The 27,896-nt window shown below is 34.6% G+C and overlaps 3 protein-coding genes across 3 annotated transcripts; all 3 read right to left on the bottom strand.

Moving 5' to 3' along the window:
• Positions 1-5,609: 5,609 nt before the first annotated feature.
• Positions 5,610-7,434, bottom strand: LOC136813190 (uncharacterized). Its single transcript, XM_067069713.1, has 4 exons — positions 7,278-7,434; positions 7,083-7,154; positions 6,762-6,926; positions 5,610-6,461 (listed from the first exon to the last, which is right to left on the bottom strand). The coding sequence occupies exons 1-4, from the start codon at positions 7,357-7,359 to the stop codon at positions 5,845-5,847; spliced, it is 936 nt and encodes a 311-aa protein (XP_066925814.1). The 5' UTR covers positions 7,360-7,434; the 3' UTR covers positions 5,610-5,844.
• LOC136813187 (uncharacterized) lies at positions 7,416-9,697 on the bottom strand. The gene is made up of 4 exons (XM_067069711.1): positions 9,436-9,697; positions 8,939-9,038; positions 7,608-7,780; positions 7,416-7,442 (listed from the first exon to the last, which is right to left on the bottom strand). The coding sequence occupies exons 1-4, from the start codon at positions 9,655-9,657 to the stop codon at positions 7,416-7,418; spliced, it is 522 nt and encodes a 173-aa protein (XP_066925812.1). The 5' UTR covers positions 9,658-9,697.
• Positions 9,698-10,436: 739 nt separating this feature from the next.
• Positions 10,437-17,133, bottom strand: LOC136813188 (probable serine/threonine-protein kinase DDB_G0271682). Its single transcript, XM_067069712.1, has 6 exons — positions 16,991-17,133; positions 13,558-13,655; positions 12,898-12,984; positions 12,679-12,735; positions 12,247-12,588; positions 10,437-11,847 (listed from the first exon to the last, which is right to left on the bottom strand). The coding sequence occupies exons 1-6, from the start codon at positions 17,049-17,051 to the stop codon at positions 10,804-10,806; spliced, it is 1,689 nt and encodes a 562-aa protein (XP_066925813.1). The 5' UTR covers positions 17,052-17,133; the 3' UTR covers positions 10,437-10,803.
• Between the last annotated feature and the right edge of the window lie 10,763 nt (positions 17,134-27,896).

Below are 27,896 nucleotides of genomic sequence, written 5' to 3'. Positions count from 1 at the left end.
AGACGGGGTGGTTTGGTTATCATTTAGTTAAGGTTAGGGTTAGGGTTAGGGTTAGAGCTCCAGAGTCACAATAAATGGTCGAAGGCCTTCTTAGGGGCATTCGTACCCTGTGACTTAACTTAGGATTGAATATCAATCGAATCTGAAAATTGCGGTAATATTCGATTGGGATTCGATTGCGTTCGACAATCGAATTTCAATCGGTCGATTCGTTCGATTTGGTTTGACTGGTTCGATGGTCGATTCCGTTCGATTGAGATCGTCTGGTTAAGACTAGGTAGGGACCCTTGTAGGGGCAGCGGTAGGGTTGGGAGCTTTCTTAATTAAGGTCTGTAATTTACACGCTATGATTATTTGTGAATGACAGTTATTTGTCGTGTCTAGATGGCGCGAGCCGTTAGGCATTGGGTTTGTAAACCAAGGTTGCTTGCATTTGGTGGTTCGAGCCGGGAAAAAGCTATACGTTAAAAGCACAATTTGCCTTTTCTGGATTTTTTAATGGTTATATGCCTAGTTTTTTATGCAACAAATTTAGACCTTTGTGTAAAATAATACAATGAATTTTAATACAGAAAATAACATTATCATATATATAGAGATGCTCAAGAAAACAAATAAGAGGTGAGTAAGGAATGAGTATGGTAAGGCTGGTTTGCCTTGGTTCTTTTTAGATTTGGCTTGTCCAATTTGAGGATTCTTTTTCTTCTCCTTTTTTTAGAACTTTTTTTATTGTAAACATATCATAAAACGATCAACTGAAACTGCTGTTATTGCTGATGTTCATGTGAAATATTTATACTAGAATCCAAGCACTATTTGTTGATGGCTTATTTTTTGTTTCACAATCCTAATTCATATTAGCAAATAGAACTTGACAAAATTCAAATTTTAGAATGCCAGATAGAATTTTGCTAAAGTAGTAACTATTTTTTAATCTGTAATGAGATGAGCAACTGGAGGGAAAAGTCAAATGAACCTTCACCTTTTACTTGCATCATTTGTTTTGCTGGAGAAAACAGTCAAACAGACTTATACCTTTAACTTGTATTATTTGTTTTGCTGGAGAAAACAGTCAAACAGACTTATAACTTTAACTTGTATCATTTGTTTTGCTGGAGAAAACAGTTTAAACGAACTTATACCTTTAACTTGTATCATTCGTTTTGCTGGAGAAAACAGTCAAACAGACTTATAACTCTAACTTGTATCATTTGTTTTGCTGGAGGAAACAGTTTAAAACGAACTTATACCTTTAACTTGTATCATTTGTTTTGCTGGAGAAAACAGTCAAACAGACTTATACCTTTAACTTGTATTATTCGTTTTGCTGGAGAAAACAGTCAAACAGACTTATACCTTTAACTTGTATCATTTGTTTTGCTGGAGAAAACAGTCAAACAGACTTATACCTTTAACTTGTATTATTTGTTTTGCTGGAGAAAACAGTCAAACAGACTTATACCTTTAACTTGTATTATTTGTTTTGCTGGAGAAAACAGTCAAACAGACTTATAACTTTAACTTGTATCATTTGTTTTGCTGGAGCAAACAGTTTAAACGGACTTAACCCTTTAACTTGTATATCATTTGTTTTGCTGGATGAAACAGTCAAATTTATACCTTAATTTGTATAATTCATTTTGCTTTCAAGAATGAAAAGTCAAATTAACTTCTGATTTATATACTAATTGTTTAGTTCGTTAGTGTCACTCTTTTTAATAAATTGAAGATATGGTTCATTTTTGGAATTCCAATTATCCGGAAAAATTAAAGATTTCTGTTGATTTTTTTATAATTACTCACTAGTCAGAACTAAAATGCCTAAAGGTAAAGTCAAACAGAAGACAATTGCACTAAAACGGAGTACAATACGAAACGGCAAAAAGAAGACGACATTGATTAAAGCCCCATGCAAACGAGGATTTAAAGAATCAACTGATGATGAATGTACACAAAATGATGTTCAAGATTTTCCCGATTTCCAAGAGGTTCCTCATCATCACCATCAAGATATCCCTAATCAACCATCAAAGTCGTATAAATCTTTGAAAGAAAAGGAACTCCATGCATGGGATATTTTCTCTTCATCAGACTATCTTGATTTCTACACTAAAAAACTCAAGCTCTTGCCTGCTAGTTGCTGTTTTTGTGAGGTGGACTTACTTGAAACCTTACCTTTCTGTAAAGGTTCGAAGAATATATTCGACCTGATTTTTAACTGCAGGGTATTATATTAGTTGTATTTTTAAGCTGTTATTTAGCTTTAACTTGCATAAACAACAATGAACTTATTGTTTTTGTTCTTTTTGTTTCCCGCTTTCCTTGAACTTTAGAGCGTTCAATTTTCATGGAAAAGATTTTCATTGGTTTCAGAAATGAAAATGCAAGATCACGACAAATCTACCCTGAAACTACAACAGTTACATAATCTTTTGAGCTATATTGAAAAGTCAGACTCTCAATAAGAAATGTCAGCTGAATACTCAAAAAATTATACAAGGTGCTTTGCGAGATCATGAAGTTTGGATGCTCTACCGATAAATGTGAAGGAGTCCAAAATTTACCACTAAGTGTTATAAGCATATTTCTATGCCTTTGCTTTGATACGGTCGATGTAAATTACATAGTATGTTTTTGCTTCTGATATAATTGTACTGTATAATACGTGTCGAGGTAAATTACATAGTATGTTTTTGCTTCTGATATAATGTACTGTATAATACGTGTCGAGGTAAATTACATAGTATGCTTTTGCTTCTGATATAATTGTACTGTATAATACGTGTCGAGGTAAATTACATAGTATGCTTTTGCTTCTGATATAATTGTACTGTATAATACGTGTCGAGGTAAATTACATAGTATGCTTTTGCTTCTGATATAATTGTACTGTATAATACGTGTCGAGGTAAATTACATAGTATGTTTTTGCTTCTGATATAATTGTACTGTATAATACGTGACGAGGTAAATTACATAGTATGTTTTTGCTTCTGATATAATTGTACTTTATAATACGTGTCGAGGTAAATTACATAGTATGTTTTTGCTTCTGATATAATTGTACTTTATAATACGTGTCGAGGTAAATTACATAGTAAGTTTTGCTTCTGATATAATTGTACTGTATAATACGTGTCGAGGTAAATTACATAGTATGTTTTTGCTTCCGATATAATTGTACTGTATAATACGTGTCGAGGTAAATTACATAGTATGTTTTTGCTTCTGATATAATTGTACTGTATAATACGTGTCGAGGTAAATTACATAGTATGCTTTTGCTTCTGATATAATTGTACTGTATAATACGTGTCGAGGTAAATTTCATAGTATGTTTTTGCTTCTGATATAATTGTACTGTATAATACGTGTCGAGGTAAATTACATAGTATGTTTTTGCTTCCGATATAATTGTACTGTATAATACGTGTCGAGGTAAATTACATAATATGTTTTTGCTTCTGATATAATTGTACTGTATAATACGTGTCGAGGTAAATTACATAGTAATGTTTTTGGCTTCTGATATAAGTGTACTGTATAATACGTGTCGAGGTAAATTACATAGTATGTTTTTGCTTCTGATATAATTGTACTGTATAATACGTGTCGAGGTAAATTTCATAGTATGTTTTTGCTTCTGATATAATTGTACTGTATAATACGTGTCGAGGTAAATTACATAGTATGTTTTTGCTTCCGATATAATTGTACTGTATAATACGTGTCGAGGTAAATTTCATAGTATGTTTTTGCTTCTGATATAATTGTACTGTATAATACGTGTCGAGGTAAATTACATAGTATGTTTTTGCTTCTGATATAATTGTACTGTATAATACGTGTCGAGGTAAATTACATAGTATGCTTTTGCTTCTGATATAATTGTACTGTATAATACGTGTCGAGGTAAATTTCATAGTATGTTTTTGCTTCTGATATAATTGTACTGTATAATACGTGTCGAGGTAAATTACATAGTATGTTTTTGCTTTCGATATCCAAAAATGACTATAGTATAGGGGAATAGTGAAGAGCTTTAAGTCTACGTGTAAATCTTTTAGAGGGACAAGATATCGCAAAATTAGTTAGACCGAACCGAATTATATTTTCAACCTCGATATCCAAAAATGACTATAGTATAGGGGAATAGTGAAGAGCTTTATGTACGTGTAAATCTTTTAGAGGGACAAGATATCGTAAAATTAATTAGACCGAACCGAATTATATTTTCGACCTCGATATCCAAAAATGTAAATAGTAAAGAGTTTTATGTACGTGTAAATCTTTGAGAGGGACAAGATATCGCAAAATTAATTAGACCGAGCCGAATTATATTTTCAACCTCGATATCCAAAAATGACTATAGTATAGGGGAATAGTGAAGAGCTTTAAGTCTACGTGTAAATCTTTTAGAGGGACAAGATATCGCAATATTAGTTAGACCGAGCCGAATTATATTTTCAACCTCGATATCCAAAAATGTATATAGTATAGAGGAATAGTGAAGAGCTTTATGTACGTGTAAATCTTTTAGAGGGACAAGATATCGCAAAATTAGTTAGACCGAACCGAATTATATTTTCAATCTCGATATCCAAAAATGACTATAGTATAGAGGAATAGTAAAGAGTTTTATGTACGTGTAAATCTTTTAGAGGGACAAGATATCGCAAAATTAGTTAGACCGAACCGAATTATATTTTCAATCTCGATATCCAAAAATGTATATAGTATAGAGGAATAGTGAAGAGCTTTATGTACGTGTAAATCTTTTAGAGGGACAAGATATCGCAAATTAGTTAGACCGAACCGAATTATATTTTCAATCTCGATGACCAAAAATGACTATAGTATAGGGGAATAATGAACAGCTAAAAGGTGCAATGTTTCGATGGGGATTTATCCTTTTTTTCTGGTTACTTTCAGATTGTTCAAAAAGAATATAACTATTTGTGAAAAATTTAAAGTGTTTGCAAAATGTTTGTTCTTCACAGAAAATAAGCTGTTTAAAGCGGTAAAACTCTTTTTTTCAAAAGCTTTTATTGTTCTTTTAGTGCCATTACGAATTTTTCCAACTTAGCAAAACTTGTTATATCAGAAAAAGTTAGAACATGTAAATGATTTTGTTGGCGGCATAAAGTAAAAAATTTACACTTTACAGGGAATTTGAAGAAAAGTACATAAAAATACAACATTTAAAGAAACGCAAAAAACTATAAAACTAATTATGTAACATGGTAAAAAGACACAAAAATAAGTCTTTGTATTGAAAATAGAAACAAAATCAAAGATCGTCAAATTACATATTTATTAATTATTATAGTAACACACCTTTCCCGAATTGTTTGGTATTTTTCGAAGGTCTTTTCTCATATCTTTTTTTATTTGGTTTAGTTTTGCGACATACAATTTTATGAAACTAAATAGAAACATCCAAATAAAACATTAAAACAAAAAAGTCAAAAAGCCTAAATAACAATTCGGGAAAGGTGTATTAACAAAAATAGTACTATTTAGATTTTGCAATTCTTGATATGCGTAAGTCAAGATGACGTCATATTTTTTAACGGAAGCACCCAAAAAAGCCGGTTTTTGTTCTCTGTGTTTCTATTTTTAGTAACAGAGAGAGGTCAAATCCCGGCTTTTTTAGGGTGTTTTCGCTAGAAAAATGACTTACGCATATCAAGAATACACACAAGAATTTATTCACATGATAGCAAATTTCAGCACAGTAATTTTTTTCAGGACGCCTGGTATACGTGACAAATATCAAAAATGACAAAGCGATAAATGAAGAAGACTCATAAAAAGTAAAAAGTTAGTATATTAACAACATAATTACAAAGAACTAAGATAGTTATTAATCACGTGCTGGTCAAGTGAGCCTTCATCCACCCAAGTTTTTTCCGCATACCCTATCCATTTTATTTGAAATTCACGATGCCCATTCTTATCATTCCGGTGGGCATTAATGTATTCTACCAAAAAGCGTTGTTGTTTTGCCATTTCCAAGACAACTCTTTTGGTCACAGTCAGGGTACTGGAATTAGGTAGTTCCTCATCCAGACCAACATTTTCATACATGGAGTCTAACGGATAACATCTGGAACGTTTTTTCTTTGTTTTCGACGATTTGGAAGCGGTCTCTGATGTTTTTAAAGCAGCTTCCGATGGTTTTGACTTTTTCCTTTTTCGTGTTTCTGTTTTCGTCTCAGCAGGATCAACTAATGTTGAAGTTTCAGCGGGATCAACTGATGTTGAAGTTTCAACAGGATCTGTTGATGCAGGAGCTTCTGGAATATTTTCTGATATGGAATCTATCATAGACTCCATATTAGAAAATGTTTCAGAAGTTTCAACAAAATCTGATCCTACTGAAACTTCAGCATCGTCAGTCCCTACCGAGACTTCAACAGTACGGACAGAGTATGCTTTTGCAGGGTCTCCACGACGGACTGAAATGGATCATGAAATTTGAATTAAGCAAATGAGATTATAACTGACGCAAACACACAATAATACAAAAAAGGAATGAAAGCAGAGAGCAAAATCGATTTCCTGCTAAAAATAAGTAAGTTTTCAGATGTTATACAGGGAATCTCCTTTCCCCTTATTACCTCTATTTTTCTTAATGACGTATTTCACCTGAACCTAACCTATGTGAAACGTGTATATCTTGAGCAGATGAAATCCATTATAATTCAGTGTTAGCATTCCTAAAAACATTTGCCCAGTCAGAAAAAGTAAAATCCTACCAATGAATGATATGCTTTCCATATTATCTTTTATTACTTCCAGCTCTTGTTTTGTACAGGCAGCTGGCTTTCTTAAAATGAATCCTTCGGGCAGGCCAACAACCTGCACTGAACCGTTGCATATCCTCTTGTACGGGACTCGTTTTCGACTTGTTTTCAATGAGCCTAAAATGTTATTATTGAAATCACAAAAATCAATCCAAGTATAAATTCAACCTACTTGAAAAAAAAAACATTGAAAATAGCTTTATAGGCATAACCTTTCCTTTAAAAATAATATACAAATTTCATATTTGAATTAAAAAATCCAAAATAACTTACTAAACTTCTTGTTCAAAAGCTTTGCAACTTCGTTTCGCTCTGATTTTGAAGCCCTATCTTCAGCAGACAAACCTGGAAAAATAGAGAAAATTGTAATTCATTACAAAGAAATAAACTGAGTTCAAGGCTGGAATATAAAAAAAGTGTTAGTAATACTGTAACGAATAATCAATTGATTTGTATAATGGTACAAACCATTAATGAAAGATGCAAAGTCCCAGTCCAAATCCGTATGTCCGTCGGAAAAATCCAAAGCCGCGTCGCTACCATATGTCATAATATGGTTCGCTTTTCTTCTAGTCCTAACTGTATCGGCTTCCAACACCAAGGTCTCTATACCATAACTCTCCAATTCTTGCACTGAAAATGTACATCAAAACAAAAAGTTAAGCTATCTTTTATATCAGTAAATGATGTACTTTCAAGCGAAAGGAAAAAAAGGTGCTTTACAAGAACTCATCAAAACTCCTAAAGTCTGGAGGGCTTGTTTCACGAAGAACTATTTAAAATAAAATTCCGAATTACCAGGTTACTGATTTTTTTTCTGGTCATCCTGATCTTTTTCCTTTGCCATTCCAACGGCATAGCGCTGAACTCAGGTTCTTCAGCATCAGTGGCTTTTTCGTTATAAAAAATTTTCTCCTCATCCGGCAACTCTTTCCATGCCGAATTGGCTTCACTAAACGTTGCATCGTTAACTGAAATTAAAAAGCAAGTACAAGGAATAAGAATTTATTAAAATAATTATCGGTTGGTTCGAAACGCAGGACACAGGACCCAGGAGGCAGGACACAGGACGCAGGTCAGTGCTGACAGGTCAGCTTTAATTGCTGTAAAAGACAAAGAAAATGTTTGAAAAACACTTGTAATTGTTAGAAATATCGTTCTGAAGGTATTTTATTGGTCTAGAACCTTTTTAAAGGTCAAAATCTATCCACATGCTTGCCACGTGCTTTTGCATTTTGTGCCGTGTATAACACGGACCTGTAATACTTGTATTATATATTACACATAAATCACGCATGTATAGTAGCAGTTATCTTTTCAATGTCATTGACATGTGACATATATTTTATACACAAAATACATGTGTTAAAAATATTTATCTCATCTTTAAACAGCCCCAACAGGAAAATAGCTATTTCACAATCGCTATATCATATCTCATTATATCTCCTGCATCACCTTGGGTATGATAACAAAAATTGACTAAAATAGCGTCAAAGGTTTGTATTTTATTAATATATCAATATTTTCATTCCCTATCTCGTATTTTTGATGAAAATGACGTCACTATTTTCATATCTCTAAAACAGCTCTCTTGGAGCATTTAATGTTTTCAAAATATATAAATCTATATCTACTTGCACCATCAGCATCCTATTGAGCATGAAAAAACATTTTGTTGTAAACTGATGTACACACATTGTATTTTGTGCTAGCGTCATCATTTACACAATTTAAATGTCATTTTGTCAATATTTAGGATTGATGGATGGCTTGTCATTTAAAAATCTTTTAAATAGCGTATTTTGTATAATATATAACTTTCCATTGCGTATAATGTTTTTAGAAACATTTTATACATTATATGTTACGAGTGTGTTACAATTTTCCGGTCTGTAGTTTGTATGACCTGCGTCCTGTGTCCTGTCTCCTGCGTCCTGTGTCCTGTCTCCTGTGTCCTGTCTCCTGCGTTTCGAACCAACCGAATAATTATTGAAGGATGTGTAAAAAACAGGTTAAATGTTTTCAGGTAAGGATATTAATTGGGAGGAATTAAAATCAAAGAGGAAAAGGTGGTCTCAGATTGCATTGTTCAAAGTCATAAGTATAACTAGTATTAAAAAAATTACCCTTCAACCATTCTGACTTAAAAAGGTCATATCCTCTGGGCTTTCGAATGTTGACTTTTTCTGTCACCCTAGGTCCTTTCTTTCTATTCCTAATCCAGTCCTACAAAAGAATCAAAGTTATTTATATATTTATTAAATAAACTCTCTTTTAAGCTTCAGCGAACTTTCCATAACGCTATCTACTATATTTATGAAACTTCCTGAAAATCTATTTTGACACTTAAAAGTTTTCACACATTGAGTATGATGACATTTCTGACAATGAGCTGTCATCAAAATTGACACATTGTCAGTACAATTTCGTTTTTCATGTCAAATATATTGTTTAAACCGTAATTTAAATACTTAAAATAAGAAAAGGATTTTTGACTCAGCAAATATATTCTTATAACACAAGGATCGTATGGGCTAAATTTCATAGAAAAGTGCAACCAGATCAAAATTTATAGGGGTAAAAAATGTACTCCCAGTATTAAAAGGGATAAGGTCCTCCTCACCTTCACTATTTGTTCGGACAAATTAGTTTCCTCGACAGCTTGAGCCAACAACTCCAACCCGTGTTTATTGTCTTTCCCATAAGATGTCATACCGTTTAAATAGTATTTTTCCAGAGTCTTGAGCTGCTCAGGAGTTTTAAACACTTTATTAGACATTGCTTTTGATTCTTTTGTTATCAATGCTTCTGAAAACTTTGAGTAATTACTAAAAAAAGATAACATAATCAGAAAGGTAATATTTTGTTTTTTCTTAAAGTTTAATTAACAACGCAACCAATATTTAAGACCACATTTAGCATCTTTATGCATTGTAGATGTACTTTAGTCTGTTATTTTGAATAATGACATCGATTGAATCATTGTGTCAAGTTCAAAAGCACTTGAAAATCCAGTCTTTTACTTTAGTCGGAGTAACAAAACCATTTCTAATCATTAGCGATTATCCATAGTGTGCATATATTGTGCTATATTAATCTTTATTTCATCATATAATTACGAACGGTAATTCTTTCTTGAAAGATTTTAAGGGAAACTCATGAAATAAAATGTACATGATATCTAAAAACCAGGCCGATTTACAACTCGACAATGTAGATGAACCACTTCATATAAAAATAATAATAACAAATATCAAAATAGTTTTTCCCTAAAGTATGTGGAGACTTACTTTTCCTTTGAAATGGCGGAACCTTTCTACCATCAGCGAGTACAGAGAAGTCTTTGAAGATTTAAAGTGAGTGACCACTTACTTTTGGGATAAACGTAAACACAAATTATGAAACTATTTTTAATATTAAAAAATGTAAGTTTTAAAACTTTTATAACTAGCGATATATAATAAAGAGTTGACAAAATATCTTTGTTTCACTGAAGATTGGTGCCTGTGCACCATGAAACTCTGAGTTTGAAACAAAGATATATTGTCAACTCTTTATTATAATAACGCTCTATCTATTTATTGAGCACTCTACGAGGAGAAGATATACACCCTCTACAGCATATAACTAGCGATAAAAATAACAAAGGATAATTCAAAGGATCAACAAGCTGAATCTTAGGTAAAGGTAAACTTTGTCTAAATGGTGTAACAAAGTTGCCTTAAAAGTATCGGTATTGACTTTCGACCATAAAAGTCACCTAAATATATTTTTTAGACAAAGATATTATAAAAAAATAAATCTTTGAAATTTGAAAAACAAAAAAACATAAGTTAGAAAATTTGGTACAACTGTCTTGTCGGGTAAAACAGTTTAAAAATTGGGTATAAATATTCGCTCGTTCACTGTTTGTGCATGGTTTCTGCGAGAAAGTTAGTACCTTTAAGGTATTTGGCATGGAATATTTTTCGTTAAAATAGATGCAACCTTTTCAAGAGGCTTCAAGGATTATTCTTAATCTGTCTTGTAAAAATAGGTGAGGTAATCTTTTTCCTGGAGATTTTTGCAAACAATGCTGTATCATCACTTCGAGCCGACCCTTCAATACATCGTTCAATTTAAAGGAAAGCTTTCTCTTCGTTATCTTTTGCAGAAGAATACCAAAAGAATACACATCTGAAGAATAGCTTATCTTTGAACCTTTGAACAGTTCAGGGGCAAAATGGCTTTGGTTATCAAACCTCTGAAGAACATGCTGCACATTTGGCTTTCCACATTGTTCACGGCAAGCAAAAGTGAAACCCATTATTACGGGCGTATTACCTCGCAACAGGATATTACTGGTCGTCAAATAATTGTGGAGGACACCTCTCGAAAACAAGTGTTGAAGACCATCAGCAATTCCATTAATATGGTCTTTAAACTCGATAAAACTTACTGAGAACTTTTCCTTGATCTCTGTCTCAAGTGTTAGGCCCGACTCGAAATCCAAAACATGCGAAAAACAATTATCTGAATGGACAAGACCAACAGTTTGCACAATATTTTGGTGTTTTCCGATAAATGTCAAAATACGGTGCTCGTGACTTGTGACGGCTAGAGCCTGTAAGCCAAAACTACCATTAAGAGTTTTAATTGCGACAGAATCACCATCAGGGAAGCTCGCCTTTTCAGACTTGGTAAAATTACCTGAACCTAAAGATCTTTTTTTCAGCCCTTGAAGAATCGTTCCATCCAGAAGTTTGGGGTCTTGCTCCTGCATTAGATGGTCACCACGATGAAAGGCATTTGAAAATAATGCAGCGTCGACCAAAAGAGAAGAGCGTTTTTCTCCCAACTGCTGAGTTATTTTCAGTCTGGTGAAATCGGCATTACGAAGGGAAAGGGAAGCATTTTTTTCTTTCAAAATATCGATATGTTTTGCTTGCTGTTCGTTTATGTGTCCAAGCCGTTGTATCTCTGATCTCGCGTTCTCTAATCTTGTTTTATTTACGTCATCTTTTTTTATTGTCCATCTGAAACGCTTACGTGGTTGCTAGAAAAAGTGGAGAAGCAATTATAGAATGGATTGACGGATTAGAGTGTCTCATAATAATCTGCAGTGGAAACAAAGAAAGCTGTAACTTTTGATAGAATTCGAATTAAGCTGCAATTTATGCTCATTGAAAAGGATTATTTAGGAGTGCAATTCATCGAATAAAAAGTAAATAAATCAACATTAAAACTTTTGTAGAATTGAATGAGGTAAGTGGGGGTGAATGAAAGTTTCAACTTGAAGCGCAATTACTGTCTGTGAAAATCTTTCAAAACCATTTACCGGTCGATGGTTGATGTCAAATTTTAAAACCAAGAGGGTCTCTAAAAGGTCCAATAGATTGTAAAACTTTAAAAAATCGGGATGGTCTTTAGAATATCTCATAAAAGATAGAAAAACCTCGTTAATCTCTTCACTACTGCTTTCGTCATTATTACATTGTCCGTTATTGCCAGTTTGACAGAAAACCGATTGCTCCTCATCGTCATTGCTGTGGTTTTCATCGTCATTGTTGTGGTTTTCATCATCATTGTTGTGGTTTCCATCGTCATTGTTGTGGTTTTCATCGTCATTGTTGTGGTTTTCATCGTCATTGTTGTGGTTTTCATCGTCATTGTTGTGGTTTTCATCGTCATTGTTGTGGTTTTCATCGTCATTGTTGTGGTTTTCATCGTCACCGTTGTCCTTATTATCGTCACCGTTGTCCTTATTATCGTCATCGTCGTCCTTATTGTTTAGAGCCTGATTAAAGTACCAATAAAAATATTATAGTTTTGAAAATCTTGAAATACTTTTAGCATATTCTGAAATAAACTTCAAACTAGAGCTTACCTCATTGAGATAACATTTCACATCACCATGCATATCCAATTTCAGTTCAAGGGGTACCTGAATCAAGATGAGAATAATTTAGATTCACGTTAGATCCATTGTCAGAGCAAGTCACAGTAGAATACATCGGTATCAAATCTATCATAATTTGGAAAAGCAGTCTGTGCAAAGTCTTGTAACATTTTACAAAAGCCTGAAAAATTGTGCGACGATACTTACTTCGAATCTTGATGATATTTTGTCAGCAATATTTTCGAAAATCTTCTCAATACTCTCAGATTTTGCAACCATTTCGTCAAACTCTGTCTAGGAGTAAGTGGAAGTATTTTAATACTTTTTATATGACATAATTGTGCAACAACAGTGCAGAAATAAACTAAGAAATTTGACAGTCTTACAGTGCAGAAATCGACAAAAATACACCCTTAGAGTGGATCATTCTCTTCAGACCTTTTTTTGATCTAGACATATACAAAGGGCCAGTTTAAGATTTCACAATATTTTATAAGGCAAGGCGATTTATTAAACCGATGTTTTGTCTTTGTCCCTTCCTTTAAAAGGAGTCCATAACTATGAGAATTTTGTAAGAACACCATCTTTTACTACCCTTAAAGTGCAGTGCTAGTCAAAACATACCCTTACAGTGCACTATTCAAAATTTCCAAAACTGACCCTTATGTGCCGCACCTCTGGTAGGTCATTTAGCTTAAGTGCCTCCCCAGGGGTGGGTTTACAAAATCGGTCTTCTAAATTCGAGTTCATAAAAACAAGTTTGGAATAAATCAAATTTTGAAACATATCTATAAATATTATTTCTCTATCTTTAGAAAATAGATCAGCTTATTTTCCTTGTAATAATGATGACCAAATTTAAAATACCTGCAATTTATTCTTTGTTACTTTCAAAACTCTTCTTTTACGTTGGGAATTTCCATTTATTTTGGATTTGATATGCTCCCAGACTTGGTTCCAAATAACTACAAATGGATAATTAAAAAAGCCAGACGGACCTTAAGTGTCTTAAGATGGTTATAATACTTGGGAATGAAACATATATATATCAACAACCTTTGAACGGAAAAAAGAATATAATTCTTAAGTAGCTTTAAAAGATATATATGCCTCTAAGGGTTGTAGTCAATAAAAAAGGATAATTATGTTTACAACACTGTTTTTAAGTGCATTGATGTATTGAAAATGTAAAAGTTGAAAAAAATTATGTCTATTCAATGAAACAAAATATTACAATCTGATCTCTTTATAAATGGTACAACTCTTTCATAAAGCTATAACAAAAGGTATATAATATATGCACGTCCATATCCTGCCATATCCTGTCATATCTACCAATTTGATTTGGTGAAGAAGGTCAGCAAATATACATACAAAGTAAAAAAAAATTAACCTAAATTTGAACCTAAATTTGAAGTAAAAAATCTCCAAAAATAATCTACAATGGATTCAAAAAGAGGCTCTAACTTTGATAAAATGTTAATTAGATTATGATTTTTTACATGTTGAAGGAAAAGATAAAGTTTCAAGCAAATTAAAAAATAAGATAAAAATTAATATGAAAAAATCAACCTATAACATTAGAGTCCTATCACAGTAGGTAATCACAATAAAAAAACCTCTAGACAATATTTTTCAATTTTAATTCTAAGTTTAATCAACAATTAAACTCCAGCTTAAATGTACGTGGACACTAAAATATTTTCTGCAATTTCTCAGCAAATACTTCATTATTTCACTTACATTAATTTTTATTATGTTGAATGAAACAAAAAAACAAACTTTCTGAGATAGTAGGTAATGAGAAAGAATTTAAAATGAAAAACGGCCACATTCTTTTGAGACAAGATTCATAAGCAATAAATACTGTACTTGAAAAAATAGCAAATAGGTAGTAAATAGTAGCAAATAAGTGATTAAAGATAAAGTCTTTGAATAAATAAAAATAAAAATATTATTTATGATATTAGTCTTAAAAAAGTATGGAAACAATATGAAGAAAAATATGAAAATTAAATGGCCTAAATTAAAAATTTTCCTCAAAAAACATTTAAAAAGATCTGACTAGAACCCGGTTCGCAGCCCCATACACCCGTGACTGCTTACCGCAAGAGCTGGTGAACGAGTGAATCTTGAGAGAGTTGAACTCTTGAAAATTCTTGAAAAATGACGAGCAATAATCCGTCGAAGACTACAATCTAACTTTGCGTTTTCAGCACCTTGATTTCACATTCTTTGTAAAACAACTTTTGTTTTGACTTTCAAGTCCTCGAAAAGTAGTAACATAGAACGAGCAATCCTGAGAAGTTCACCAACAAAAGAAGCATACAAAATCGATAAAATCATAAAAGTGATGTCATGCATAATTATGTTTAATATCATTATTTTAAATTTGAGATTACATGTCCAGCTCGCATCGAGAAAGATCTGAATTCCTGCCATCTTGAAATTCATGATCTCACATTATCTTTCATTTTCTTCTCGTGCACTGTTACATTTGGTTGGTTTGATTGGTTGGGCAAGTTACCCGACTTCACAGTATATACCTTAAGTTGGTCTAATGTCAACATCCCTCTTCTAATTCCGACACCCTTCTTTAGAGATAGCAATAACATAATAGATAATAGGAAGGTTGGGATCACTTACAACTTACAGACAAAAGATTTACTTACGTTAGTCGTTTGGGAGAGCAAGGGCCTTTTGAATAATAACTATAACATACTGTGAGAGTGGGTAACTTGCATCCGTGGAAGCTAAGATGCATAGCCCTCAAAATGAATGACCTCGTTGGTCATTAAAATAAACTATATTCAGCTCCGCTCGCAGCTCTACTCTACCATTTTTGTTTTGATTTGACTTTGTATTTTAATGACCAGACGGGTCATTCATTTGAGGGCTATGCATGTTAGCCTTCACTGATGCAAGTTACCCACTCTCACGGTATTTTTGAGTATAATTTTTCTTAATGAAAATCACGATCGAACCATTCTAATGCAGTTCGGGAAATTGCATAGATCCGCAACGTTTCAAAATTCTGCAATGTTGCATTTTTTCCCAACGCTTCTTTCGACGTGTGTGATTATGAGCTATGAAGACTAATTTTCGCAAATCGAAGCAAAACTAGCGGTCACCCGGCGTCAAAATCAGGCAAAATCTGACATATTTGAACAAAGTACATTTCTTCCAAAAATGATTGTGAAAAATTGCTAGGTAGGAAATTTAAATGCTAGGGTGAAAAGTTCAATTTTGATCTGTTCTGCAAAATGCCCTTTTGATAAAGCTGCGGAATTTCGCAGCGTTGCGGAGTTATTGACAACGGCGCTAAAAAATGAGAAATTTCGCTACGTTGCGGATCTATGCAATTTCCCGAATAACTGAATGTAATCGAACACAATCGAATAATTGCGTTTGACAATACACCTTATTGGAAATTCCACAAAAAGAATCGCGTTAAAGTGGATCCGTTGAAATAAACCTTTTTTCAAAGAGGCCACCCTGTTGAATAATTATGTAGTCCAGCAGGAAAAAACAATGATAAAACCATGCATAATTATTACAATATGCATGATACTGTACAGAAATTATGCATGGCTCTATCATTGCTTTTATGGCTGGACTACATAATCATTCAACAAGACGTCTCTTTGAAAAAAGGTCTATTGGGAGGTAAACATAAATGGTAAAGTTCCGGCGTGAAACAAGAACTCACGTTCCTAAAAATACACTGAATTTGAAAAAAAACAAACGAAACAAAGCTTTCAAGATGCTGCTAGCTAGCAGAAGCTATTGAAGAGAAAAACAACAACTTCGGTGGTTCTTCAGTTGATTTGGAGCGAGGCTCTTTTGGCATAAATATTTTGGGTGTTTTGTAAGGCTTTTTGCCTGAAAACCGCAATATCGCGCTTTGTTTACCTCCCAAAAAGTGTTGCGTAGCAACAACGCGAGGAGGTGGAATTTCCGATAAGGTGTATCGAATATGACGAATAATGGCAATTTAATCCATTTTATTTGATCGTGTTCAATTGATTCGACGTTTGATTCATTCGATTACACTGTCTGGAAACTACTATTCTATCCTACCATGCCTCTGGTGGCTTCCATTCAGTTTAAATGCTTGGTGAGTTCCTGTATGTAGCAGCAATTAGAAAAATAATCAGAAAAAACACTTTTTCAGAAGCTGGTTTTTCTTGGTTGGTTCCTTAATGCTTTCCATAACTGAGCATATAGCTGTCATCTAGATTCAATGTCTTGTTTCTACTTTAATTATATATTGTTATCATTAATATTTGAATGATCATACCTTCAAAATAACTGTTGTTGTCTTCGTTCTTCTGGATCTCAATTGCAGCGTTCGACGCCATTTTGCTTTTTGCAGTGAACTAAAACTGACCTCTCTCCGCGCTCTCAATAAGGGTCTAAGGGTCACACGATAGATTGCGCATAAGGTGCACGCTTAACATCGTTGTGCGCATTGCCCCAGAAATTCAGATACGGAAGGTGTATGGATATGTATCACACACCTTTTGATGCGGTGTTACGATATCTATCAAATACTCATTGCATAAAAAGGTGAACATAAGCGATCAAGTGCAGCATACCTTCCGTTCATGTATCTTGCATTTGGTCTATCTAAGTAGCGATCTAACATGTTTTTCTTGAAGACATTTTCATCGTTTGCATCCATATTTGAAATTTCCTCTTGACTTTTACAAACACGATAACGGTTTTCGGGTAAGTTACTGTTTGCAAAGGTAACTCCTGGTGACGTTTTTCTTAGCCAGATTTCTGGGAGGACAATAGAAACAGCTTCCTGGATAGACATTTCCCTATGTGTTCTGTAAGCTCTTGATATTGATTTCATTTTTTCACGCAATGATGCATTTGATTCTAATGCTTCTTTTGCTGCTTGCTTCATTGCTTCAGTTGATTCATCTTCAGATTTGGAAATGTAAGCCCACATATAGGACACTGCTTGATGATAATCTAGAACAGGCTGAATGTCTAAATTTGCTTCCCACGCACGCAATCCTTCTTCGAAATAGTTGTTCACAAAACATGCTGCTGGAGAGCGCTTGTAGTGAATTTGAAAACCTTTATCAGGAGAAATAGCAAGGTTTTTATAATAAATCTCTTTCGTGATTCCCAATTCTGCTAAGATTTCTTCAATTGACTTTGGTTCTTTATAATTATCCTTTGATGGATCAAGTACGTTGTTATGTCTTGGATCAAAATTCTGGTCGATATATTCTTTCACTGGAGCTAGGATTGATTTTCTCGTTTGAAGTATTTCATCTTTGTCTGGTAGATCCTGATCTAAAGGGATGGCTATAATGGTGTTTTCGGTAAAAAACTTGCCGAAATGATACCTACAGGACTGATTTTTGTACTTTCTACAAGACTTTGAATGACGATGAATTTGATATGTTTTGACCAAATCAAATAGTTCACTATTTGTATCTTCTGGAAGGTCGCATTTAATAATTTTATCGATAAATTCAGCATATTCGACAACGGTTTCCTGTGTTAAGACGGGAGCGTCTTCGATCCATATGAGACAGTGAGCGTGAGCACTTCCTCTAGCTTGAAATTCTATTCTAATAGCATAATGCTTTAATTTCCCCCCCTAATGCTCCTTGAGCGATGATATGTTTGAAATAACATTCCAGACGGTATTGGAAATGCCTTGCTAGTACCACAGGATTAGATTGAAGAATCTGTGTTCTCTCCATATAACTCAGATTACTTATTTCCTCTTCAGTCATTTCTTTCCCTTTTATTTTTTGAATGATTTCGACAATCTCAGGCCATCTTAAGTCGGCGCATGACAACGTATGAAAGAACGTTGGCAAACCTAATTGCTTTACCATTGCTAAAACTTCATATAGAAATCGTTTCCAATATGCTGGGGTGCCTTTTAAATTGTTCATAAAACTATACGCGTTGTCATTAGCAACAAGATTGGAAATTGTCTCCTTGAAATTCTGAGATAAATGGCCGGCTGTTAATCCTTCTGTTTGAATCTTTTTCAGAGCTGTGTTGATACTATTATTCAAGTTTAAGTGCTGCAATAATGATTGTGCATAGAAAATGTAGTCACTATCCGAGGAAAACTTTTGAGAGTAGTTTAATAATCGCTGATTAAAGTATTTGTAAGGGCTCAACTTTTCGTCTCTGTTGTGTGTGTACCCAAATTCACCGGTAGGAAATAAATGGGGATGGGCTAGCATTTCACAATTTTCGTCGCAGATTATGGGTAAGGGTTTCGGGAACAAAAAGTGTTTCAGAAGCTGGAATACGAAAATGATCTAAAGGGTTCTCATCTTCTTCTTCTTCATTTTCAACAGTTTTAACTTGTTCGATATTTTCCTCGTTAACGAAACGAATTTCTCTATTTTCGTCTTGACCATTGTTGTCGATGGAATTTACCCAGCATTCAGGTATAGAATTTATGTTGATTTCTATGTCAGAATACAAAGGATTATTATGTTTTAGATAAGTCAAAACTTCTCTAACAAAGCTTGGTCGAACGGGTTCAAAGTAAACATTAGATTTGAAGTTCATCTTCTTTTTCAAAGCTACTATATGTTTCAAATTTCATCTACTCTAATCGGAACATTACAGATAGCTCCTTTCATTTTTGGGGCTTGTCCTTTACTCATTATTGTTATTCGTTTAAAAAGCAAGCGCTTTGCAATAATGATTTTTTCTAATTTTCTAATATCTGAAAATCTTTCGGGCAAGTTTATAATTTGCAAGTCATTCGCGACTGCTTGGCACGGAACTTTATTTTTGAGAAGCTTTTTATGACATGTCTTACAAATGTATTCTTTATCATCAAAACTAAAAATGCAATAAGCAAAGACCACCTCGTTGACATTGGGATATTTATTTTTGTCAAACAAAACAACAGATATTTTGTAAAGTAGTCTGTTACAAATCACGCAAATAAAGAATGGACCTTTCCGAATTTCTTTTTTGAAGGTTTCAACGCGACGCATCATACCGTCTTTGTGAGCGGGAATTATTTTCTTAGTTCCTTTTGCTCGGGCGCGGGCTTTAACCTTTCGTAATCGTTCTTTCTCTCTTTTTTCACTTTTTTTGCTCTTCTGTTAGGTTTGCACGGGCGTTTGCTTTTCGTAATCGTTCTTTCTCTCTTATTTTACTTTTTCGCGCTTCTGCTAGGTTTGCATGGGCGTTTGCTTTTCGTAATCGTTCTTTCTCTCTTTTTTCGCGCTTCTGCTAGGCTTGCACGGGCGTTTGCTTTTCGTAATCGTTCTTTCTCTCTTTTTTCACTTTTTCGCGCTTCTGCTGGGCTTGCATGGGCGTTTGCTTTTCGTGATCGTTCTTTCTCTCTTTTTTCACTTTCTCGCTCTTCTGCTAGGCTTGCATGAGCATTTGCTTTTCGTAATCGTTCTTTTTCTCTTATTTTACGATTCTCCTCCTCTGTTAGATTTGCCCGGGAATTGGCCGTTGTTGAGCAATTTTTCTTTCTATTTGCGCTTTTTTCTTGCTCTGTCATATTTGCTCTAGCTGTAGCTTTTTGTGACGTGTCCTTAATTCTTTTTTCACTTTTCTCTTCCTCTGTCATTTTTGCTTTAGCTGCAGCTTTTCTCAATCGATCTTTTTCAGCCTTTTGAGTCTCCCCGGACTCATGGTTTTTCGAGTTTACACCGGATGATTTTCCGTCAACCACTAACTTAGTAGATCTATACTTTTTAGACGGCCCAGGCTGCTGTTTATCGTTATTATCAATTGTTAGTTGTTTTCTTTTTTCGATATATCCGAAACTACTACGGAGATTGTTTTTCAGAACGCTCAAGGAATCTTTTGAAATTAGCGTTTTAACGTACTGGATTTCAAAAGCGACTTGATTGTTCCGAAATTGTTGTAAATAGAATACTTTAAGATATTTTTCGAGGTCGGCTTTAGTGCTGAACTCAAGCAGAACAGAGGTTCCCGTATTATCATAACAGCACATGCCCTCCGGGGTCCGGTTGTGGGAATCAAAAACATAATAATGATCGTTTTCAAACATAAATGCAGTGCCGTTACCACAAGCTAGGAAAATACCACAACTAAAGAATGGAGGTGGGTTTACAAAGTCTTTGCTATTTTCGTTTAATAATGTTACAGTCACGGGAGTTCGTAAAAAGTCGATGGCATTGCTTTCTATAAATAATTGAGAGGGTAGGTCACTTAAACCAATATATTCGTCGGTATACCCAAGACCACGGTACAATTCATTCCCTAATCTAAGGATAGTGTCTAAATCAAATTTTTCCCAGTGTCTTGGTATTTTCAAATTGGAATAAATCAAAGCACTAGATGCCATAAACATACATTGGGTACCGGCTTGAGGACCGAATATATAGCTACATTCCCGATTGAACGATGCCAGTAATACATTACGCAAATTAAAAGGACCAGGATTGGTTTCAATATCCCCGGACGTGACAAGAATTATACTAAGGTATAGAGCAAAGGACAAAAAGCGTGATGGCTTTAGGATTCTGGATAGTCCTCTACTACAAAAAGCTGAACTTATTGTCAGATGACGATAGATTGAACGAAGATCAAGTTGACGGGTATGGTTGAAATTACCAATAGAGACTCTATAGGCATCTATAGAAATCATTATTTTTAAGAGCGACGAGGGGGGTAATATTGGGTAAAGACAATAAATAAAAAACAATTCTAACAGTTTTATTTTTTTTTCAGAATAAGTTTTCAGAGCTAAGTGAGTTGAGTAAGTTTAATAGTTTGCTGTGTATGCTGAGTAAACTGAGTGAGTTGAGTAAGTTTAATAGTATGCTGTGTATGCTGAGTAAACTGTGTATGCTAAGTAAGTTGAGATTTTCCGAGTATGCCGAGTATTTCCAAGTATGCCGAGTACTTCCAAGTATGCCGAGTATTTCCAATTATGTCTAGCTTTCCGAGTTTCCCTAGTTTACCGATTGATAACTTGATCCTTCCACCAAAAGGAAGGTAGATGGTTCCTGAAAAAAGGGAGAAAAAAAACGTTACGTTATGGTATTGTCTCATTTCACCTAGCCTATACCACACCGTCCCGCCATAGTTTCTATAGGGGTTGAGACCCCCCTATAAAAGGTAACCCCCGGAATTTTGAAACCCCCCTAAAAATATGAATGTCCCAAAATCACTTGAATGCAAGAAAATGTTCAAACAGATCTCTTTTTAGCAGCAGTCATTTTCTCTTGAAACAAGAAAAGAAAGAAAAAATCAAAATGAGAACATTTAAAAACAGAAAATAACAGAGCAAATAGGAGATAGTTTCCCTCATCTTACCATTACTTTGACATAATATTTTTCAATGGAAAAAATACTAGAGACCACATGAGACAAAATTTTTATATTTCATTTCAAATAATCATTTTTGTTGAAAAACCTTGTAGAAACATTGCTGAAAAGTATTTAAAAAACTTGAAACTCCCCCCCTAAATAAGGCAACCCCCCCTTAAAAAATTAGCGGAATGAATACCCCCCTTAAAAGACTTTTGGAAATTTTGGAATCCCCCCAAATCTAGGGGGGGTAGAAACTATGTCCCCCCCCCCACAGCTGGGCAATTTTTCAAATTAAAAAAAACCTTTCTGTAATTTGATACCCCATCTCCCTTGTACGAAGAGAACAATAGAAATGACGTCATTTAAACAATAAATGTAGGCGCTAAACCCCCTCTCCTCCTTCACTGCGTCCATACTATATGGATGGTCCTGTATTAGTCTACTTTTCAAAAATTTTCCACTCAGGACATTTCTATTCCAACCCCCACTTAGTAAGTCTTGAGAATTTTTCCAACCTCCCGTCTAGGTACCCAAGAGAATAGAATAGGTATTTTTCTAACTAAGGTTTTATAGAGCTGATTAATGATCTCCTGTTCAAATTCCAATTTTAAAATTATATTACAGAATAACTTACCTGAATTTCCCAAGAAATGGGCACCAGTAAGTTCACGTGCCAAATTGGCTTCTGAATTATCACGAGCTGAAAAAGTAAAGATAAAAAAATTATAAAATACAACATTAAAACATATTTATGATACTGTTGTTGGACAAAACTTTCCCATTTTCAGCCAGACATTCAAATGCAAAAATTCTGAGAATGCTGCGGTACAGCCAAGATAAGCCTAGCTGGCAACTAACACAAAATTTTGACCCCATGAAAAAAGGACGAAAAATAAGCTTTTTTCTCATTTTTATAACCATTGTGCCAGCTTGGTTCGTTTTTCAACATATCAGAACTTTGCATTTTCCGGGCCATATTAACGTTTGAATGTTTGGTCGAAAATGGGAAAGTTTTGTCCAACAACGGTACACTTAGATGCCTAATTAATCGAATGGTCAAATTTTAACAAACGAGGCATTGGGAATTATACTTCTGAAACCCCCACAAATGGTAAATAAAAAGGCTAAAATCAGTCAATTTAGAGCAAAATTAGAGCTCCTTTTGACAGCTGAAAAAATAATAACGTCTAGGGATTGGAAAAATCAAAAACATTCTAAACAGGTATTAAGCACCCGGGTTAACTTGGATTGAGAATTAAATTGGCTTTGATTGACTGACATCCCCTGGCTTCAAGGGCGTTTGAAATTTAGTGCATTTGATTTTTTATTCTGAAAGTGATAGCAGCTTGATTTTAGTAGAACTCAGCTAGGTTTGAGTTGGAACGCCGAGAGGTAGAAAGAATGATTACCAAAAATTTACTGTATCGATTATTTTTTTGGAGTGTGGACGGTAAACAGAACATCAAAGTCCCATCACCTATGTAATATGTTGTTTTTTGGTACTATTGCCCAGACGGTGTCAATCGAACATTTCACCAATTGAACGCAATTCACAGATATGTAAAACCCCGAAGGGGGCTAGTCGCGCTTTTATTGAAAAGTGTCAAGGTTTAAAAGAATTTCCTACCAAAGTCACATGACTAAAAACATGCAATTTCACCGGTTTGAGAGGTGCGAAATATCGTTTACCGCCTACTTTATTTACGAAAACAATGAAAATGCTAGATCCTATTCACATCACGAAATTCAAAAAGTCCATATCTAGACCTTTGGGCTTTACAGATCTGTGAGACAATCAAACATAGTTGTATTCTGTTATATTTGCCCTCATAAACGGTACTTAAAATAAAAATAGCCTTTTTTATGAAAAAAAAAACAGCAGAAAAAGTGCCCTTTTTGGTCTCTATCGGACGCTACCCTGCCTTTCTAGAATTTGGCCACCCGCTGATGCATCATATTTTCTGCTGATTTTCCGGCGCGGGAAGCATAAAACCAGACCTGATCAATCGAACTAATCGAACGATTAAAGTTCGACTAACAAACTTAACCGAACCTAATCGAACACTCACAATTGGGGCCGTCCACATAGTACGTACGCACTAAAGTGGGGAGGGGGTGTCTTCTCAAAAGCGTATGCTTGCGTACAGCAGAGGGAGAGGGGAGAAAATATAAGTAGTACCAAGCGGTGTCAACCAAACCCTATCAAACCGATTTTCGTAATCGAACCATCAAACTTTATCGAACAAAATCGAACGATAGCTGTTCGATTATCGAACCTGATGGAACAGCTATCGAACTTTACGAAAATTTCTGGATAAGTTCGATTTAGTTCGATGACTGTTCTTCGTTCGATGAAGTTCGATTGATGTTCGATGAGTTCCGTAAATCGTAAAAGAGCTTGTAAAGCTTGTCCCATCCCGCCCGATGGGATATATGTTAATAGCCTATGAATAAAAAATTTGACGGCAAGGTATAAAGGGCGAAGGTATAAATCGAACTAATCGAACTCCGATCGAACTGATCGAACCTCAATCGAATTCATCGAACTTCAATCGAATTTTATCGGACTATCATCGAACAGTCATCGAACTTTACGAAAATTTCCCGGTTCAATAGATGTTCGATTTGGTTCGGTAATCGAACACCTATCGTTCGATTTAGTTCGATAAAATTGATTGACACCGCCTGGGTAGTACGCAGAAAAAGAATTTTGACAGCATTTTTTTGAAAAACAGGAATCTTTTGAAATGCCCGCCTGCATGTATTTCTAACACCTGGGATGCGAAAAGAACAATTGTTTGATGACCGAAAGCGATTTCTGTGTCTGGATATCTTGAGTCAAAAAGCTAGAAAAATGTTGAACATTGCAGGATTGTGTAGACCTAAGTAAGCGGCCAGGAGACATGTCGAGTACAGTAAAGCTTAAAAAAATAGATTAGACTTTTCCCAAAAGTGTATAAATAAAAAGTCAAAAAATTTACCTTTAAATTATCTGTTTTCAATGCTCTTCAAATTGTATCAGTATTTAACAAATTGTATCAGTATTTAACAACTTCTTCAATGTATTGATAAGAGGAATCGCTTTTTTTACGAATCTTCTGAAACTACATGTGACTTGACTATATATTGGTAAGTTAACGTTTGCAGCTTCGACTTGTTGCGTGAATTTCTGTGATTTTACGACAGCTTTGTTTCCAGTCTTTTTTGACGAACCGAGTCGAGGACAAGCGGAAAGAGGCTTAGTCGGAAGTTGCTATTAGAGCGCGAAGAACACAAAAATACTAGTCTTTTATGAAGCGCCGGTTCTCTAAAAAAGGACAGACAGACACACGGAAGGAAGGACGGAAGGACGGACAGAGTTGCAAATGAAAGGCCCTATCGCTAGCGCTGGGCCAATTATTCTTTTATCTCGCACGGCCTGAGAAAATAGAAAAGTGACGTCATTTGCATAATTAACAATTCGACCAAATTCCTTCCTATTTCAAATTCCTTGGTGGGATCAGGTGTAAATTTCCGTTGAAATATTTTACGATTTTTTATGTCACATTTGCCACATGAAGTTTTTTTACTCAAAACACGACACGTTTTTCTTGCTCTCCATTCCAGGACCAAACATAGCTAATCGATAAAATCGATTATCAAATATGATCGATAGTAATCCATGAATTAGATATCGATCATCTCTGATAATCGATACGTAATCGATACTCGAACAGAATCGAGAATCAAACCAATCCAATCAAATCGAATGCAATCGACCGATTGAAATTCGATTCTAGGTAATATTTGATTGGTTCCATCTATGTGTTGAAAAAATAATTGATATATCATGAAAATCTGATGATCTCCAGTGATTTGCAACAACTTCTAACACCCCTAACTATAACTCTGGAAAGTTACCCCTATGAGAGTTACTCCTACAACTGATCGACTACGTCATCCTTAATTTAATGTTGTCACCCATTCTGGTGAAAAACAGAAAAATATGTGAGGGGGAATCGCTGTTTGAATAGACTATAAGTGGAAACAGCTCATTGCACGTAGGGGTGAGGCTGAGGGTATAAACTTTTGAAATCTCCAAATAAAATACAGTCCATAATTTCTGGTCAAAAACAAAAACAAACAATCAAGAGGGATGCATCAATTTTAAATTGATAACGAGCAAGTTCATTGATTTTGAGGTAATGGAAATGCCCTTATATTATTAAGCTATGCTACGCTAAGAAACATTGACATGGATTTGATGAAATGATGCAAAACATAAAAATATCAAACCTGAAATATGTGTGCTTTCCATTTGCAAAAGCTCTCAGTAAATTGATTTAGGGCTCTCGAAAAAATAAGATACCAAACACTGGAAAGCCAAATTTTGTAATGTTGTTTCTTCATCCAGTTCATCCATCATTACAAAGCCAGTGTCAAGTGTGGACTCCTTGAAAATCTACACAATCACTTCCTCGCTACAATTTTGATTGGGGGGGGGGGTGTACCGATTCCGTAATTCCGCCAATTTTTTCTCCAATTTCCGTCACACCGTCTTAAATTGAACCAAAATTCCGTCACCGAAAATTCCTTTGAAATTCAATATTTTTGTCGAAAATTCCGCAAATTTTGAAAATCTTTTACCAATTCCGAAATTCCGCAAATTTTTTTGCTAAATTCCGTTTTTCCGCACTAAAATTGTCTAATTTTCCGTCTCCGTCAGAGAACCCAATTTCCGTAATTCCGTCTAAATTTTCGCCAAATTCCGCCACTCCGTCCGAAAAAAGGGCCGATTCCGCTCCTCCGCCAACCATGAAACCCCCCCTTGATTCCTTTGGAAAATCTTTTTTGATTTCTAAATCACATCGGATAGATTTCCCTTTAGAAAGCGTTTGGCAAGGTCCAAAGTTCGCTCTCGCCAACTAAAATACTCCTTAGTCGATATACGACTAAGAGCGGCATTTCTCTGGAAAGAGGATTTACCCTCTATTAAGCATCCTCTAAAAGAAGCACGGATTTGTTAGTGGATGCGAGCAGCCTAGAGCGAAGCGAGACTAAAATCTAATCGCAGATTTAAAAACAAAAAACTAAGTCACGGGGACAGTACACAACCCAAATATGGTTAAAAGATAAGCCACCCAGGGGAGGACTAGAGTTTGATATGATTTTGTATGCAGACTTTGAGATTTCTTTTTTATATTAGATCGTTATTTTAACATACCTTCAAGGTAGTTTTTTGAGAACCAATCTAGAATAATTTATAATAAAAGTTAAACTCAAGATTTAAGATGACCCCTGCAAGAGTTTCAGCACAAGAATGCAATGTATTATCATCTGCAAAATTGCAAATGCTTGTTTTGACTATGAAAAAGAATAAGTCATTCAAAAAAATGTTAAATAAAAGGGGTCCAAGTATAGAGGAACACCAAGATGTATTTGCAACCATTCGCTATATTCAGAGCCGATTTTTTCTCACTGATAGCGATTACTCAGATAGCATTTGAGAAGGCCAAGACTTTTAGTATCGAGTTTATAAGCTTTGAGTTTAGCTAATAAAAGTTTGTGGTCTATGCAATCGAAAGCTTTAGATAAGTCCATTAAAACTGCTCCAACTTTACCAGACGTATCCAAGCTTTGATGCCATTGACCAATCATTTTGATTAGAGCATGCTGGGTGCTGTGTTTAGCTCTGAACCCACAAAGTCTTGAGTCAAAAATGCCATCAAAGTAAGATGAAAGTTGGTGATGCATAATTCTTTCGTAAATTTTTGAAAAAACTAGCAATATGCTAATTGACCGATAACTTTTTTTTACAGAATTTTGTCTTCCTTTTTAACCCTTTCCGTGCCGATGTCGGCATATGCCGAAATGAGCATTTTTGATTTCCTTGCCATTGTTGGGATTTGCCGACATGCAAAATT

This window comes from Clytia hemisphaerica, unplaced genomic scaffold (assembly GCF_902728285.1).
Source record: "Clytia hemisphaerica strain Z4C2 unplaced genomic scaffold, Clytia hemisphaerica genome assembly, whole genome shotgun sequence".
Lineage (NCBI taxonomy): Eukaryota > Metazoa > Cnidaria > Hydrozoa > Leptothecata > Clytiidae > Clytia > Clytia hemisphaerica.
This window is presented reverse-complemented; position numbering and strand designations above follow the sequence as displayed.